General features: G+C 52.9%; 8 protein-coding genes across 8 annotated transcripts; 4 read left to right on the top strand and 4 right to left on the bottom strand.

Moving 5' to 3' along the window:
• Window positions 1-1,259: 1,259 nt before the first annotated feature.
• A1O7_03537 (uncharacterized protein) lies at window positions 1,260-2,674 on the bottom strand (the record flags this gene model as incomplete). The annotated part of the gene is made up of 2 exons (XM_007757556.1): window positions 1,260-2,406; window positions 2,469-2,674. The coding sequence occupies 2 exons, from the start codon at window positions 2,672-2,674 to the stop codon at window positions 1,260-1,262; spliced, it is 1,353 nt and encodes a 450-aa protein (XP_007755746.1).
• A 3,357-nt stretch (window positions 2,675-6,031) lies between these two features.
• Window positions 6,032-6,646, top strand: A1O7_03536 (DNA-directed RNA polymerase I and III subunit RPAC2; the record flags this gene model as incomplete). The annotated part of the gene is made up of 4 exons (XM_007757555.1): window positions 6,032-6,127; window positions 6,212-6,303; window positions 6,363-6,439; window positions 6,522-6,646. 4 exons carry the CDS (start codon window positions 6,032-6,034, stop codon window positions 6,644-6,646), a joined length of 390 nt encoding a protein of 129 aa, XP_007755745.1.
• A 143-nt stretch (window positions 6,647-6,789) lies between these two features.
• Window positions 6,790-7,437, bottom strand: A1O7_03535 (NADH dehydrogenase (ubiquinone) 1 alpha subcomplex 6; the record flags this gene model as incomplete). The annotated part of the gene is made up of 5 exons (XM_007757554.1): window positions 6,790-6,801; window positions 6,883-6,990; window positions 7,060-7,206; window positions 7,273-7,334; window positions 7,395-7,437. 5 exons carry the CDS (start codon window positions 7,435-7,437, stop codon window positions 6,790-6,792), a joined length of 372 nt encoding a protein of 123 aa, XP_007755744.1.
• Window positions 7,438-7,670: 233 nt separating this feature from the next.
• Window positions 7,671-8,450, top strand: A1O7_03534 (imidazoleglycerol-phosphate dehydratase; the record flags this gene model as incomplete). Its single annotated transcript, XM_007757553.1, has 1 exon — window positions 7,671-8,450. The coding sequence occupies one exon, from the start codon at window positions 7,671-7,673 to the stop codon at window positions 8,448-8,450; it is 780 nt and encodes a 259-aa protein (XP_007755743.1).
• A 293-nt stretch (window positions 8,451-8,743) lies between these two features.
• On the bottom strand, window positions 8,744-9,262 carry A1O7_03533 (histone H3-like centromeric protein cse-4; the record flags this gene model as incomplete). Its single annotated transcript, XM_007757552.1, has 2 exons — window positions 8,744-9,090; window positions 9,145-9,262. 2 exons carry the CDS (start codon window positions 9,260-9,262, stop codon window positions 8,744-8,746), a joined length of 465 nt encoding a protein of 154 aa, XP_007755742.1.
• Window positions 9,263-10,015: 753 nt separating this feature from the next.
• A1O7_03532 (uncharacterized protein) lies at window positions 10,016-10,822 on the top strand (the record flags this gene model as incomplete). Its single annotated transcript, XM_007757551.1, has 2 exons — window positions 10,016-10,219; window positions 10,268-10,822. 2 exons carry the CDS (start codon window positions 10,016-10,018, stop codon window positions 10,820-10,822), a joined length of 759 nt encoding a protein of 252 aa, XP_007755741.1.
• Window positions 10,823-13,051: 2,229 nt separating this feature from the next.
• Window positions 13,052-14,615, bottom strand: A1O7_03531 (elongation factor 1-gamma; the record flags this gene model as incomplete). The annotated part of the gene is made up of 4 exons (XM_007757550.1): window positions 13,052-13,338; window positions 13,401-14,147; window positions 14,335-14,521; window positions 14,586-14,615. The coding sequence occupies 4 exons, from the start codon at window positions 14,613-14,615 to the stop codon at window positions 13,052-13,054; spliced, it is 1,251 nt and encodes a 416-aa protein (XP_007755740.1).
• A 258-nt stretch (window positions 14,616-14,873) lies between these two features.
• On the top strand, window positions 14,874-15,864 carry A1O7_03530 (uncharacterized protein; the record flags this gene model as incomplete). The annotated part of the gene is made up of 2 exons (XM_007757549.1): window positions 14,874-15,717; window positions 15,773-15,864. The coding sequence occupies 2 exons, from the start codon at window positions 14,874-14,876 to the stop codon at window positions 15,862-15,864; spliced, it is 936 nt and encodes a 311-aa protein (XP_007755739.1).
• Between the last annotated feature and the right edge of the window lie 2 nt (window positions 15,865-15,866).

The raw sequence follows: 15,866 nt of genomic DNA, 5'->3' as shown, positions 1-15,866 counted from the left end.
GGTCGCCTACAAACGCTGCTTGATTGCGCTCCCCACCCGCTGGACCGTCCTCGAATGTATGCGTGTGGGATAAACAGTGTCTCGAAAAAGGACGTCTCCCAGCTCTCCAGAATGACAACGTCTGTCCTGTCGCCCGTCCCAGGGATCCTGGCGAGCGACAACTGCCAGCTCGACGCACGCCACAACGTAGCAGATGATCTATCGGTGCCGTGATGACCTTGTCGCACGCTCGGTCTGGCTGCTGTTGCTCGTGCTTCTTGTGATTTCCAGAAGCCCGCAGACTCAAAATCAGCGACGTCGCTCTCGTGGTAAAGCGTACGTCGCACCTTGCACTCCTTCCCCACCTCGGGGTACTACTGGCCGGAGAAGACGACTTCGGTTCACGGGACGGGTGTGATTTTCCTCGCTGGATTTTTCGAGGCCACGGTTGCTTCGGTTGACACTGGAATCACGCACGCTGGAGAAAACCAACCTTGAAGCTCACCAAGAATGGATGGGAGGCCGACGTGAACGAGAAACTCCGTCGCTCGGTATATTCGTTGGAGAAAAGGACTCATCAGCCTCGCGACAATAGTGGGGGTTTGGAGATCTCCAAGTTGGAGTATGTACAGACACGAAGAGTAGATGGCCAGGACAGTTGATGAAGAGTCGGTAAGACTGCGGCAAAGACGGGGGCAACAGGACTGGCTTTGACATCTTGCGTCGGCTATAAATTACCTGCTTATACACGGGATGAGTTTTTACTAGGGCAATTACCACTTATCTGAGCGCACGACGCTCTTATGAGGAATGGAGAAGACGTTTTGGAACATTTGAGTCGATTTTCCTGCCTGTCATACCCAATCATGTTGGTATACCCTTTTCAGCGATCCGTTGAGTACGAAACCAATGCGTGATAATCATCAGCCTGTCCTTGATAGCGTGAGAACACCTGACCACCCATGAACTCTTCCCGAATCCCGCATCTCCCACTCCATCCATCGCTACCTGAAGTCGATAAGTGCCATTAAGCAATAGTCCCAGTCCAGCCAGTCCTTGTTCATCATTATAGGGCGATCCTCCTTTTCAAAATTCGTCAGCTAGGAAATCGACGCAACATCAAAAATGCATTTGCCCTTTCGCCAGCAGGCCAACCAGCCCGACATCCCAGTGCAACCTGCTCGCGAGCCCGTAGGCTCGTGGCACCATTAAAACGCCTTGCAACGCGGAAACTGAAAACAATATAGACAGAGATAACGAGAGGCATCAACAATTCCATGTCAAGAATGGAAGAGATCCCAAGCTCTCGAGCACAGACTCAGAAACTCCTCCTTCTTCGCTCTTTGAGTAGCAGGACTGTCTCTACCTTCACCAAAGGGACCATGGTATCGGATTCGGTCTGGCCCAGAACCCAATGGAGGACTGCTGCCCTCTTCATATTCGTTGCGACTCCTCCGTCTGCTGGTAGGCTGATGGTTGGGCTGATACTTGTGTGGTGTGAGATTATCCCTGTGGTGCCCGGGGTGTGGCGAGGGCGGCGTGGGAGGTTGGTGGCCCCCGTAATGGACAATCTTCGGCAACAGGTCCTCTCGACCTCCAGTCATCTCGTGGACAGCCTCTTCAGCAGATCTGTAATCCCTAGGTCGATCGAAGCTCGGAGGCTGAGGCTGAGAGGTTGGATGAGCGGTCTGCGGAGGGAAACCAGGAGATGGAAGAGGAGGACCATGCATTTGAGATGGAGTCGAGTTTGCATGCAGGAAGGGTGGGCGAGTCGCGCCCGAGTTGAGTTCATTGGGTCCGAAGACGTCTGCAATAGGGGGCAGCCGATTGTTGGTTTGAATAGCAGGCATGTGTGAGATGTTGGCGTGCTGTGCGTTCGCCGTGGGCTGGTTGTTGAGCTGTCTGGAATGTTGTGGAGGGTCGTGCCGGCCAGTAAAGGTCTGGTTGAGGGGTGCAGATTGGATCACGCGTTCATTGGCGAATCGCTCAGCGGGAGGTGGTACAATGGATAGACCAGGTGGAGGTCTCTTCTTGGAATTGGCCGCGAGCATTTTGCCAGACGTTGGGCCAGCAGGTTCACTGGTTTTTCCCGAGTCTGGTCCATCCCCCCGAGCAGATTTGAGCAGTCTTGCCTGAATGATCGACCTTTGTTGATCCCGGACGGATATGCTTCGCTCCAATTGTTCTCGCATCGCAGGGTCCTGAGTCTGAAACCCTGGTGACAAGCAGGCCAAACCGACATCGTGCAATACCAGGCCGTCCCGTGCAGTTAAAGGCGTCGCGGAAGGTCGTGAATTGAGACCGTTAGAAATTGCCGTGTTCGTGTTCAGATCCAATTTTTTCGGTCGGTGACGGGTACTGGGTTGGAGCGAAGGTGACGTTGGAGGCTCCTTCTTCACCACGATCTTTGGGTTTCCGCCGCTCCTTCTGCATTCACAAAATGGTCAGTTGACTGTGCCTCGGCGTCTACAGCCCGGGGCGGTACCTACGACCTTGGAGACTTTTTCCCGTCACCGGGTGTTCTCTCATTCACATTCATCCCGTTGTTCACCTCTGGTGTAGTCGTAAACTCCGAGTTTCTGGAGCTGGGCGTCGCATTGATCGAAGGCGCCAAAGGCGGGTAGCTTCTTGGGCTTGTATTTCGATCCAAAGGTGGCAGTGTCGCAACCACTGCTGGAGCGACAGCGGTCGACATGGCAAGGGTGACAGTGGAAGCTGGGCCGGGGCGGGCGGCTGAGTACTATGGTTGTCCAACGCACGACCTCGCGACACCACTTGCACTTGGGATAATTCTTCAATGTGGACTTAATTCAGCCCTCAAGCCCTCAGCTGTGTCGGTGTTGAGGTGTCTGAGAAATTGTGGAGGCTAAATGAGTGGCCTCGCCAGGAACAGCGCGAGATCGAGGACAGCGATTTGACGATGAGCCGAACACCACCCTGTGTGCAAGCGAGTGACGGTTGTAGCGACGAAAGTGATCGAAAGACTCGATGAGTGAATTTTGTGCAAGGGCGGCTTCGATGATGAAGTGCAGGATGAGCAAGCAACGAGCGGCTAGGTCGTGCTGAAGACGAACCTCGCAGGTGATGGTGAACTGATGAATGAGGGAAAGGGAAAAGAAGGATGCGAAGAAAGGTAAAGGCGGGCTGCAGGAGGGGTGCGACGGGCAAGGGCAGGCGCAAATGAAACACGCGGGAGAGACATGACAGGCTCGAGTCTCGCCAGTCCCCTTGTCGCGACGAAGTGGGCTGCCCCTAGAGATTCAGAATTGGGAACAGAACATATCAGATGCAGGCTTCTAGTCCCCTCTGATGCTAGTCCGAGGCTAGGGACGTGTCGAACTGAGCTGCTGGTGGCTTCCGGTGGCCAGTGGCGGCTTCGGTGGCACTGGGGTTCCCGGCTGTTGATTCTTTCTTCGGCCTGCCATGTGTCTGAGAAAGGGTGGATTGCTCGGGCCTGGAGTCCTTGTCGTCAGAGCCCGTTAGCCGAGTCGGGCCTAGCGATGAATAACCCAGAGTTAGACGCCTCCCGGGATTCCAGGCTCAGGGCCCAGGGGAGGTGCATCTCACAGGCATGCCGACCAGGAGGCCCAAAAGCCCGAGCCACAGTGCTCTTGGAAAACTCATGATTTGCCTGGTGATCGCTGCTGCTCAACATTTTCCCATTCTGATACTCAAATTCATGCATCATGACCCCGTGGGTTGCTATCGCTATCGTTTCGAACTTCATTAGTTGTTCTTTAGCGAAGCCAACACGCGGAAGCGCAGCCAATCGTGCTTTGCGATCAACCGGTCGGACGCGACACTTAGGCGACCTTCTTCGAACGCTAAGGTTTAGTCGCGCACCTTGGACCTCTCGCCATTCGCACATTGCGGCAAATCGTGTTTCATCTCGCCATAGTTTGCGTCAATCTCCCCCAGAAGTTGTGCTACGGCGTACGGGGTATGGGCTTTGGAGAAGGAGGTTTGTTCCTGCAACCAGTCTTATATGTTGCACTGTCGTGGCGACCTGCCACGGATGCAGGCGACTACATTTGTGGCTATCAACATCATCGTCTTCGTCTGATCGATCAGGGAGAAACTAATAGCCAGCTGCACGAAACACGCCGGAGAAAGTGGGTGACCCGAAATGGCGGATTCGGACGGCTGTCCAACATCAGCCTCTTGCTGATGCATGTCACACGTTGCAATCGGCATCAGGCCTGAAAGCATATTGGACGGGGTCTCAGTTTCGTGCAGCTTACCGCCCGCCAAACCAGCCTAGAGGCGGTCTTATTGGTGCTTGCAACCTTCCAAGCCCTACCAGAAGTCGAAGCGAAGGTTACTCAGTGTGCATTATTTCCAACATGCATCAGTAGGCCGAGTGAAAAGCTGGCGTGCTCTTCTTTGCCACAAAAGAACGCTTAATTCAGCGGCTCCATGGCGGCGACGTGTGACTGATTTCCTGCTTAACTGTCCGATCTTGGGCGTAGTGATTAAATGAGGGGCCATGATGCGCAAGAGAGCGTCTGAAACGCGCTTAGTGGTCGATCCTACTACGGTGGACGATCGTTCTGCTGAAAAAATTGACCAGAAACACCAATGTGCTGGCAGCTGATGACGACGGTGCTGCTGTGCTGGTGCTGGTGATGCCTCTCAAGTGCCGAGGCTACAAATAGCCTGGCCTGTCGACAGATTTCAAACAACTTGGACACCCAGTGCCACTGTCGCGTGGGTTCGCTCATCAGACCAGAAATGTATCGAGGCGTTTCTCCTCTGCGTAGGATCAATCATTCAATGTCGGGTGTTGACTCAGTACAAGTACTTCTGCTCACATGATGTCGCTAGTTTCAGGCCTGCCTGGCTCCCGAAGCTCGGGCGACCAGCTGAGCCACGAGGCAGCCCAACTCTGTCGTGCAGACGAGCGAATGACGAAACACTTTGAAACGCTGGTGGGATTGAGGTATCAATTAGCGGCGAGAGCGGCCCCACCGCCCCTGTCTTTGCTGCATGCTGGGAATCTAATCCCTAACTGAACTGTTATCGATATGTACGGAGTAGTTGACGTGAACATAAAACCCGGAGCGCGTCTTCGCGACGCCTATTGCCCACTAGGCATCATGTACACCGCTTTAAGCGCAACCCGTCGCATAGCAGAACCGCATTCGATAAGCGTCCGCATGAGATATCTGCCATGCTGCCGACCCCTCCTTACTGATGTGTGTAGGTACGGAGTACACGGTAAGGAAAAGTGGCGACGTCGAGTTTTACTTGCCATCAGAGCTTTCGACTTAATCGATGTCAAATCACTTACCGCATCCCACTGAGCCAATGGTCCAGCACGAACCATCCTTTGCCCTTGTAACTCCGTCTTCAGGTACCAGTTAATGCCAGGTGATTCGTTACTCAAAAGGGATTCATCATCCTCGGTTTCGTCTATCGAAGGGGACATTATTGCAGTCTCCGAGGTACATGTCCTGCATACTGAAAAGGTACTCTCTCAGACACAAGTCTCTGTTGGATATGTTGCCTCCCGTGCCCGACAGGGTTCTGTTGGCAGACCAGCACGAGCATACACTACCTAGCCAACTCATGCTCGTCCGAAAACAAGAACGGACGCGAATACAAGGCAATGAAAAAGTCGACGTTAGGGGAATATTCCACCAGACTGGAGAGCCATTCATGAAAGAGATGATGGGTCAACACCGAGCTTGCTGGCACCCATCTGCTTCCGCTATGATCGCTGTAGCACTGAGGCTGCTGTTGTAAACTGGTTTCTGGCTTCGAATCCGTCTGGGTAGATGATGGATAGCTCAGAAAAATCTTACACTTCGCATGGATCGGTTCGCTCGTCGAAAACTCATTCCTCTCAAATATATGTTCATTTATCCTTGCGTTGGGCGAGAAGCTGGGAAAAGATTAATCCGATAGGCTACAGTTCCCGGTTCAAGCTAGACTTATTTCGGAGTATTTGCCTTTCTAATGTTTCTCTACTCCATACTCCGTACGATTTAGAGCGTCTTCAAATCTTTTCACCCCAGGATCCTTGATTTTATACAGTAACTCGACCACCAAGATGTCAGACGAAGACCCATACTCTCAGGACGAAACAGAAAGGAAATGGGAACAGGCTGAAGAACTGTGGCTGGGAGGCGCACCGAAGTTAGTCGTGGTAGGTGGAATGGGGAAATTTTGCTTCAGAGGCGAAAGACGAGGGCACTGCTCGACAACAGATACTGACGGACTCGACCTATAGCTTCCTGGGGCTTCTTCGCACGCCGCGTCCTTTCAGATCGAGAAGGAAGATCACACGCTTGGGAATGCGCTGCGGTATTTCGTCAACAAGAAGTATGTTCTTGGCAGCCCAGATTTATCGACTTGGCCGAGGCTGATTGATACTGCGACAGTCCTGATGTCGAGTTCTGCGGGTATACCATTCCGCATCCTTCAGAGACGAAGATGAACATTCGGATACAGACTTGGGGTAAGCGAGAAAGCTTGTGATTTCACGAGCAGAAATCTCTTGGCTGGAGGGTCACATGGCTGACTGGCTGACTGAAATGCAGAGGACACCAAGACAACAGCAACTGACGCACTGAGGAAGGGACTGGAAGATATGATCGAAGCATGCGACGTGATCTCGGAGAAGTTCCATGATGCACGGGACGAGTTCGACGCGAAGGCGTCATGACGATTCCGAAGGCATCACTCTGGATGGCTGCTGGGGATTGTATCGATTGCATGGCGGTGGCGCTTGGAAGTCTCTGTCCCCTTGTCTGTCTTTTTCAGGCTATGTACATCTTGGTTTGATCTGTGTCGGGGTGGATTGTCGCTTCAATTCCGTCCCTAAAAAAGGTGACAAACACGAATTAGCCATGGAGAACAGCGACCCCGGGTGTTCATCTGGAAGGCGTTGCGAGCACATACCTCGAGGAAGCCTTGTATAAAGTTCTTGGGCAACCTTGCATTCTCGTCTTCATCCTGCCTGAAGTACTTCATCACATGGGTAGTCTGTTTCCAGTAGTTCATCAATTCCTATGTGGACAGCCAGCGATCAGTATCTGTGTTATTACAGCCCAAGGTCTGTCCAAGATCTTTACCCACCTGAAACTCCGTATGGCTTTGTTGTAATAGCACATCGACTGCCGATAGATTGTTGACGTATCTGTGCTTCTCGAATTCTTCTCTGACTTTCGTTCGGATGCGGGAGACGGGCATGTTAAGGGAGTAAAGTTGTTGGATTTCGGGCCCCTGTGTGCGTCCTCTTAGCATTCTCTCTTTTCATGACCGGAACACAGCCAGTGTCTAGCAACGTACAGCTCGCAGCCATTCCCTATAGCCCTTCAACACTCGTCGTCGCGCATCGCCCCAATTGATTGCTGTGGATTGGTCAGTTGCCTTGCCTAACCGAGGGATCTCTACTCAAAAGGTGGACGTACACGACCGCGACCGCTGCGCTAGATAGGTGGGATTGATGACCATGGTGAATTTCGGCGCTCACATAGAGCTCGGACAGGGTTGTGGGAAGCTTTGCGCGCGGTCAAATGTGAGGGAGCGAGGGTTGATGTCGAAGTCGAAGTTCCACGAGTGGAGCTCGGCCGCAGCTGGTTGGCGTCACCTCTCCGACTTCGAAAATCATCAGGCCAAATGTTTTCTGACAACAAGCACAATCTCAGAACAACAAGCACTTGCACATCTGGTTTTTGTTGGCCATTATGGGATCAATCGAGCGAGTCGTGCCCGTCTCATTGCCGAGGAGGGTTCATACATTGTCGCGCATCACTAATGAGACGAAAATTCAAGTCTCGTTGTCGCTGGATGGAGGCTCACTACTGGCATACGAAGAGTCGCAACATTTCTCGTCATCAATACCTCAAGCTCAGAAACAAGCGCAGCCGGACGTCCTAGTACCTCTGCCCACTTCCCACCATGCAACACAAATAACGCCGAGCCAGCAAATCGCCATTTCAACCGGCATTGGCTTTCTAGACCACATGCTCCACGCCCTGGCAAAACACGCTGGCTGGTCGCTAGCCATTCGAGCAAGCGGAGATCTGATAGTTGACGACCACCATACTGCCGAAGACGTCTTTCTCGCGCTTGGCTCGGCATTCAACGCTGCGTTGGGCAAACGAGCCTCTCTCGTCCGCTTTGGCAGGGGCGACGCACCGCTTGACGAAGCCCTCTCATGGGCCGTCATTGATCTGTCGAATAGGCCCTATAGCGTCATTGACCTTGGGTTCACCAGGGAAAAAATCGGCGACCTCAGCACGGAGATGCTGACTCATGGATTGGAGAGTTTCGCACAGGCCGCAAGTGTGACGATGCATGTGAAGTGCGTGTACGGACACAACAACCACCACAGGGCAGAGAGTGCGTTCAAGGCGCTTGCCGTGGCATGCAGAATCGCTTGTGAGAGAAGAGCAGAAGGCACTGTCGGTGCTGGGGACGTGACGAGTACAAAGGGCGTTCTTGGCTCAAGTGTCAACGGGTAAAGCTGACGGCTTGTCCAATTTCTGTGCAATCCGTCATGCGCGTCTTCTGCTTCTCTGGTCGGTAGACTGGACAAAAATGAGCCAACTCGGGGCTCCGCAAATCAATACAGCTCAAGCTTGTTCAGGTAGAGCATAGGCGCATATAAATGCGCTCGAAATTCTCCAAGCCCAGACAGCCTGTGTACACCGGCCCAAACTCCATACCTTTCCTGTGGTATCCGATAATGCATCCAACACGCCGGGTCCTCTGTCCAAAATCATAAAGCGTAAACCGTGCTTGAGTACAAGGGTCGTCATCCTAACCCGCCCCAAGCCCCACGAATTCTCCTCGCCAATTGAATGTCCTTCTGCATGATTGTTACGCGCTTCGCATGGATTGCGCACAGATTCGTGTCTTCGAACAAATGCACCAGAAACGCTTCACTTGCTTCCTGCAATGCCTGAATGGCCTGACTCTGCCACCGCAGCTCTTGCGCTGCGTGGAATGGGAGGACGCTCTGGGCGATTTCTCTGACGAGGCGCGCAAACGGTAATTTGAGGATGAGAAGTTCTGTTGATTGCTGGTATCTCCGAATTTCTCTGAGCGCAAGGGTGCCTGGCTTGTAACGTCGCGGTTTTCGTATCGGTACAGGATCGCCGGCTGTAAGATCATATCAGTATACGTCTCGGGTGTGTCGGCACGGCTGCCACTCACGCTGTGTTCGAGGGCGCTTCCCTGCTGTGACTCTGGGAGAAGGGTTGCTCCGTTGGGCCTGCCCTCTCTTGGGAGTGGTCAGCCCAGAGCGCCGCCGGATGTTTTTCGTCTGGGCCATGTATTGATAGAGTCGCGCTCAAGTTACCACGGGCATGTCATGCAGAATGGTATTGGGGTGTCAACAAGCGCTGGAAGTTCGGTCGATTCGAGTTAGGATATGCGCCGTCTTTCTAAAGTGGAGAAGTCGATGGCTGGGATGTGCAAATGCCACCAAGGACGTGCTCCGTACCACCACTGGATTGTCGAGAGTGGAAAGAAAGTCGAAAAGGCACCTCGGCGCACTTTGTATCTTGATGCGCCCCAGATGCCTGTGAGTGGGAGTTTTGTAAGCCTTGCAGGTTCGAAGACGCGTTGGTCGCGACGTGAAGATCTGAGCCAACGCGCGCTTTACTGGGTACAGCAGCACGACCCTTTCGGCGACCCTGGACCGGGCCTAAATCCCACCGTAGGCGTCGTGCACCTTCCGTATTCATCCGTCCTTTGTTCGGGACGACTCCGAACTGTGCATTTGGCTTTCGACATCATTCTACGTCTCCCGATAACGTCTTCATGCCGCCGCCGCAAGCCCTCATTCCTGGTGGTTGAAGAGGCCACCTAACAACAAGTCTTCGATCGCTATATGAACCTGTCCTTCCCGATCTTGTCTTCGGTACCGCCTCCAGACGAATTTTGCGATGATTACTCTGACCTGCGCTCTCCGATCCTGACACAGTCGGTGCTATCTCCAATCTACCCCATCGTCCAGACGCCTGAGTTCCTCTTCGACTTTTCGCGCACGCTCCGTCCACTCTTCGACCTGCTGCCTTGGATCATGGCTGCAATACTTGGTGGAGGGGGTGACGAGGGAATGGGGCAGCTTGGTCAATTTCCTCTCGAACAGTGGTTCTTTGAAATGCCACCTTGTACCCGATACTGGACGACTGCGACCGTCATAACATCGGTGTTGCTGCAGTGCAAAGTTATCACTCCATTCCAACTCTTCTATTCGTGGCGAGCAGTGTACTACAAGTCCCAGGTATGTTGACCTCAGGCGGACTATAGGGACCTTTCTGACACTACCCAGTATTGGCGATTGATAACCACATTTATATACTTCGGCCCACCATCATTGGACCTTGCATTCCATGTCTTCTTTCTCCAGAGGTACTCTCGGCTTCTTGAACAAGGCTCTGGTCCGTCACCTGCCGTCTTCTCCTGGCTGCTGCTCTATGCATGCACGTCGCTGCTGGTTTTGAGTTCTCTGACGACCTCCATCCCGTTCCTTGGGTCAGCGCTATCAAGTACTTTGGTTTACATCTGGTCAAGGAGGAATCCGGACACTAGGCTCAGCTTCCTTGGGGTTCTTGTCTTCACCGCCCCATATCTTCCATGGGTTTTGATGGCTTTCCACATGTTCATGCACGGCACCGTGCCAAAGGACGAAATCCTAGGTGTGATTGTTGGCCATGTCTACTACTTTTTGGCCGATGTCTGGCCAGGGCTGCATGAGGGCTCACGGCCGATGGATCCACCTGACTTTTGGGTACGCCTTTGGGAAGGTCGACGAGCAGAGACCGGTGTTCGGAATATTGATGGCGACGTCGCAGCGGCAGCGGCTCGACCAGGCGAAGTTCGATGAGCGAGCTCGGGATCATAATGCAAATAAATGATTCTGGAATTGGTCAGCTCACCCATTACTGGTAAACATCCGTAATCCCCTGGCTCCGACCATTGATCAAGATCACGTACTTGATAGGTGACTCGATCTACCATGGATTGTTCGACTTCCGCACACTGTATCCAGGTAAAAGAGGGGGTTTCAACGCAGACCCGTGTCTCTGCATACATGCTCCACGCGATCTGGTCACGAGCTTAGGAGTTAGACTGAACTACTATATTCAAGATATAGGTCTTTCAACGAAAATCCTATCAGCTGTCCGTCCCAACATTCGTGGATAAGGCGACAACGACAGGGCGATGCTGCGGCTTCGTTTCTGGTTGTATGGCTTGAGGAAGCTGTCGCGCTTTATATCTACAGTACTTCATCACTACCCGGCGGCCCAGCTTCTCTCCCACAACGAAAAAGTCAACTTACCTCCGAGACACAAAAAGTGCAAAAACTTGCATTTGAAGCAGCTCTCGAAGAGCTGGTTCACTGCAAGGTAAAACTCACCCTTTTGAAGCTGGTTTTTCCCGCATGGTCTCGTGTCGACCTTCGGTCCTGCAACCCGTCTTGAGCCCGAAGACACTCAAGATCGACCCATCTTCCCCAGCAGAGTTGATACAACGAATTCATTTCATACAGAATGGTCATACAACATCTTTGGCGAAGAGGGAATCCAGGTCGAACTACAGCATTGCAGACATCTCCAGACGATTCGTAGGATAGCTGCAAACTTGATCTGTACTTCAGGCCCTGTGATTGTTGGGAACTTTTGCGCCAACGAAATATATAAAGACACTGCTCTTCACTGCTCTTCACTGGCTCTTCACTTGGGTATTGATCACATGATGGGACAAGGCTGGGTTGGCTACAGTACTGAGGCTAAGATGTGTTGGCAGTGTGGCAGTCTACGCATCGGGCGGTTCGCCTTCAAACACAGATCTTAAGCCAACACTTCAGACCGACCGTAGGATACTGATCCAGGCGCCCAATCCCTGTCGGGCGTATTCAAGAAGGATTTCTCGCTCTGCCACTGGTACACCATACTCGACATGATCTGAAGGCGTCTGCTCTCCATTCATGGTAATCACCACATTGCGATCTGTCTACAGCACGTTTTCAATTGCTGCATCAAGAACAGCAACTTCTACGGTCGCGGCTTGCGACGAGCCTGACAGATCTTGTCCTTTCATTGGGCCACTTTGGCGGCACTTACTGATGTTCCCCCAGCGGTGGATCTGGCAGAGCAGCCGGTGAAGCAACATTTCGTGACGACTCTGGGAAGACAAGCCACCAAGAGGTGGATCACCCTGAGTTCAATGTGCAAGTCATGCATCCCTTGGCCTTACCCCATGTCATTCACGCACGAGCATAGCTTACCATCAGCATGCTCACTTTTGCGTCACTGTTATCTGCTTGTGCAATGCTCTGGAGAGGAAGGAGGAAGGAGAAGACTTCCTGCAGCTGAGATAGAGCTGCTGGTCACTAAATTCGTGCAGGGAGCGAGGTTGGGTCATACAGCTGAAGCTGGCCAGCGTTCAGAGCACCAGGTATCAATGTCTCCAATTATCTACACACCAGAGTGGCGCAGCGGTCGGTCATGATATCAGACAACGTGAACTTGGCGAGGGATATGAATTGGGTTTGACTATTCTGTCAATATCGGGTAATGCTTTGTCCTCGACAAGGTCGACACCATGGCCCTGCTGGCGTTGAGGACATGTAGATACTCCACAAGGGCGATATTGGCAGACGGAACCGTGGAGCTCATTCTACGCTACCACACTGATCAGTAGCACTGCACGGTTTCTCGTGTCGTAAAAGGGCAGGGGACATGGTCTGGTTCGCTGATATGGCCAGACGCGGGGGGTCGCCCTGAGAGCTCGACTACAGCAGAAGACTCGGAGACCGAGAGGGCTAAAGAGTGGAAGCGGGAATGTGCGTCTGAATCATCATTGTCTCTTGCTTGATCTATGACATGCGCGGCAGAGAGGTGCCTGCAGGTTCGGACAAATGTCTATTGCTGCTTTTCATGCTACTGTGAGGATTTGTCGTCTCTTGGGATTCAATCAATCATGTCCCGTTCGCTCGTCATGGCATTTTTCTCACGTCGTGCTCGTCAATCACCGTCCAAGTCATGAGTCACCAACTGGTACGGTGCCTAGGCATGGTCTCGTCGAAGGGTGGTCAAAAGCATGCACCACTCTACTTGAAGACCTTGCCGTCAGCCCACTCGTAGGTCTTGCCGTTGACGGTGATCGGCTTGTCCCAAGACCATTGGTCCTCGACGAACTGCTTGTCCTCGGGCTTGCTGGGGTCGAGCTTGGTGAACTCGTAGCTCTCCCAGTCGGGGGCGACGTCGAAGGCTGGCAGAGCCTCGTCACCGCGGACCATAAAGGCACCCTGGATGATCGAGTCATTGGACTGGCCGTACACGGAGGCAGCGCCGAAAAGGTATTTGCGGGACGCCTCGAGACGGTTGAAGAATCCACCTGAAGGGAGAAATCAGTATCGGCCGAGACCTGAGTGAATACCAAACTAGGTCGGGACTTACCAATCAGGTTGGATGACATGAATGTCAGGGTCAACTCGTCGTTGTACTTGTAGTCGAGTTTCCACAGTGAGTAATCCTCTGGCTTGTAGTGTTCCCAGAACCAGGGAAGTGCCACCTCGCGGGTATCCTCGTTGGAGTACTTTCGCTTCCAGTCATCGAGGATGAGGGTAGGCTTAGGCAGGGACTCAAGAGGATGCTTGGCCTTGACCTCGGGCTTGGGCTCGTCCTCTTCCTCCTCGTCCTTCTCTGGCTTCTTCTCGGCCTTCTTCTCGGGCGCAGCGGCAGGGGCCTTCGCAGGCTTTGCCTCTTTCTTGGGAGGAGTGTACTTGAGGGCCTCTTCAATGAAGATTGGGTTCTCAATGATGGCCTTCCAGATTGGCTGGTTGACCACAGTCTCGAACCAACGGGTAGTGTTGGGGTTCTCAGAGCGCCATTCCTTGTCAAGGACGTATTGGAAGCCGCGAGACATTTGAGAGGTGACATAGAGGTCGGCGAGGGTAATGCGCTCCCCAACAAGGAAGGTGTGGACGAGGAAGTGCTGCTCAAGCACGTGGATAGCATCAAGTGCAGCCTTCTTGAAATCGTCGACCGACTTCTTGTTGTAGGGAGCCCTGCCGGTGAGCGGGCTGAACCAGCCAGAGAGGTTGGGGAGGACTTCGGAGTTGGAAAAGGACATCCATCGCACAATCGAGGCGTAGTCCTGCTTTGTCTTTCCAAGAAGGGTGGTCTTGTCGTTCTGCGAGGCGACTGTCACCAACCGTCAGCGATGGCTTTGTGGATTTGACATTTAAAAGGAAGCAAAGAGTGACAAATGCGAAGGTGTTGCTCAGAGTTCAATATAGTCAACAAGGAATATTCAGACAGGGATAACTGAATGTGATAATATGGCTCATCCTAGACTTGTTCGAAGGACAAAGGCGGGGCAAACACTCACAATAGATGGCGATCGCGAGTGACTCCGTCAGGATGAAACCGTTGGCGCCAACGAACGTAGGAACTCGTCCGAGCGGGTTGAGCTTGAGGTACTCTGTGTCGGTGATGGGAGGTCTCGTCTCAACGAGCTCGAGGTCCAGGTTGTTCTCCTTCGCAACTGCTAGGAGGGCAGTGCTGCGGGCATTTTCCTAGAGGGTGAGAATCAATATCGGCTGTCCACAGAGGGCGGTGCTGGCTTTGCACGGAGCGTACCTTGAAGCCATAAAGCTTTCCGAACGACATCTTGGGTGGTAGAATGGAGATACTGGGAGATTGGCTGTAGATTTGTCTTCAAGCAAAGTCGGAGTCGTGTCAATGAAATAAATTTTGACTCAGTTTGCGGCCATGTCACTAGCACTGCCATTGGTCCACCGTAAAAGCTTGGCAGCTCAGGTCCTGCGATTAGCTTGCGCCTTCAACTTTCCCATCCCCTTCACACCCCCAGAGAGTAGCGTCTCTCAATGCTTCCTTGCAAGAGGTAACAGGCGCCTGCTAGCATCCATGGCACGCCCTTCAGTGCAGGCGTTGCCTCCCACGATTTCGCGGATATGTCGCCAATGTCGGACTCAGAAGATTCTGGCGCGAGCTCACCCTCAATGGCTCCAACCGACGATACAGCGTCAAACGTTCATCACGACGAAAAAGCTGTCTGTTGAGACTCAGATCCGTGCCGCGCCGGAGATAGACCTCGATGAGTCTCAATCAATACCGGCTCGGATCCTCCCACGCTCGCCCTCCTATTTCACAGCATCTCCGGTTTTCAACGATCACCTTTTGATGCTACAATCTCTTGTCAAGAAGCATGCATCGCTACCTACTGCTCCTCCGGATCAGATACCCCGTCCTGTGTGGTTGAGGTTGAACCAATATCGAAGCTCGACTGGAGAGCAAGTGGCTGCCTCGAAGTACTCCAAGGTGCTGCTTCTCTTAACGCGGCTGAACAAGATACACCCCAGAATCTGCCCCAAAGAAGTCAAGCAAATACTTTCTCGCTTCAGGCGGCCCGGATCAGAAGCGATACAGAAAGCCAAGCCTGGAACAATCGATGAATATGGAAGGTCGACGGGTATAGGAAGGAGAAAGGAGTCTTCCGCAAAGGTCTATCTAGTGGAGGGCACGGGAGAAGTGCTAGTCAATGGAAACAGTATCGTGCAGGCGTTCCCGCGGGTCCATGATAGGGAGAGCGCATTATGGGCGTTGAAGATCACACAACGGATGGACAAGTACAACGTCTTTGCGTTGGTATCTGGTGGCGGAGTTACGGGCCAGGCCGAATCCGTCACATTGGCCCTTGCCAAGGCACTGCTGGTACACGAACCGGCTCTCAAACCGGCTCTACGACGAGGTAAGTACATTTGGTCCCGGCCGCGTTCACGGTTGGTCGCTAATTCACAATCCAGCCGGCTGTGTTACTTCGGATCCCAGACGTGTCGAGCGGAAGAAGCCTGGTCGCCTCAAGGCCCGAAAGAGACCTACGTGGGTCAAACGGTGAGA

This window comes from Cladophialophora yegresii, assembly GCF_000585515.1.
Source record: "Cladophialophora yegresii CBS 114405 chromosome Unknown aczIN-supercont1.2, whole genome shotgun sequence".
NCBI classification, from domain to species: Eukaryota; Fungi; Ascomycota; class Eurotiomycetes; order Chaetothyriales; family Herpotrichiellaceae; genus Cladophialophora; species Cladophialophora yegresii.
Note: the sequence above shows the minus strand (reverse complement) of the source record. Positions and strands in the feature narration are given on the sequence as shown.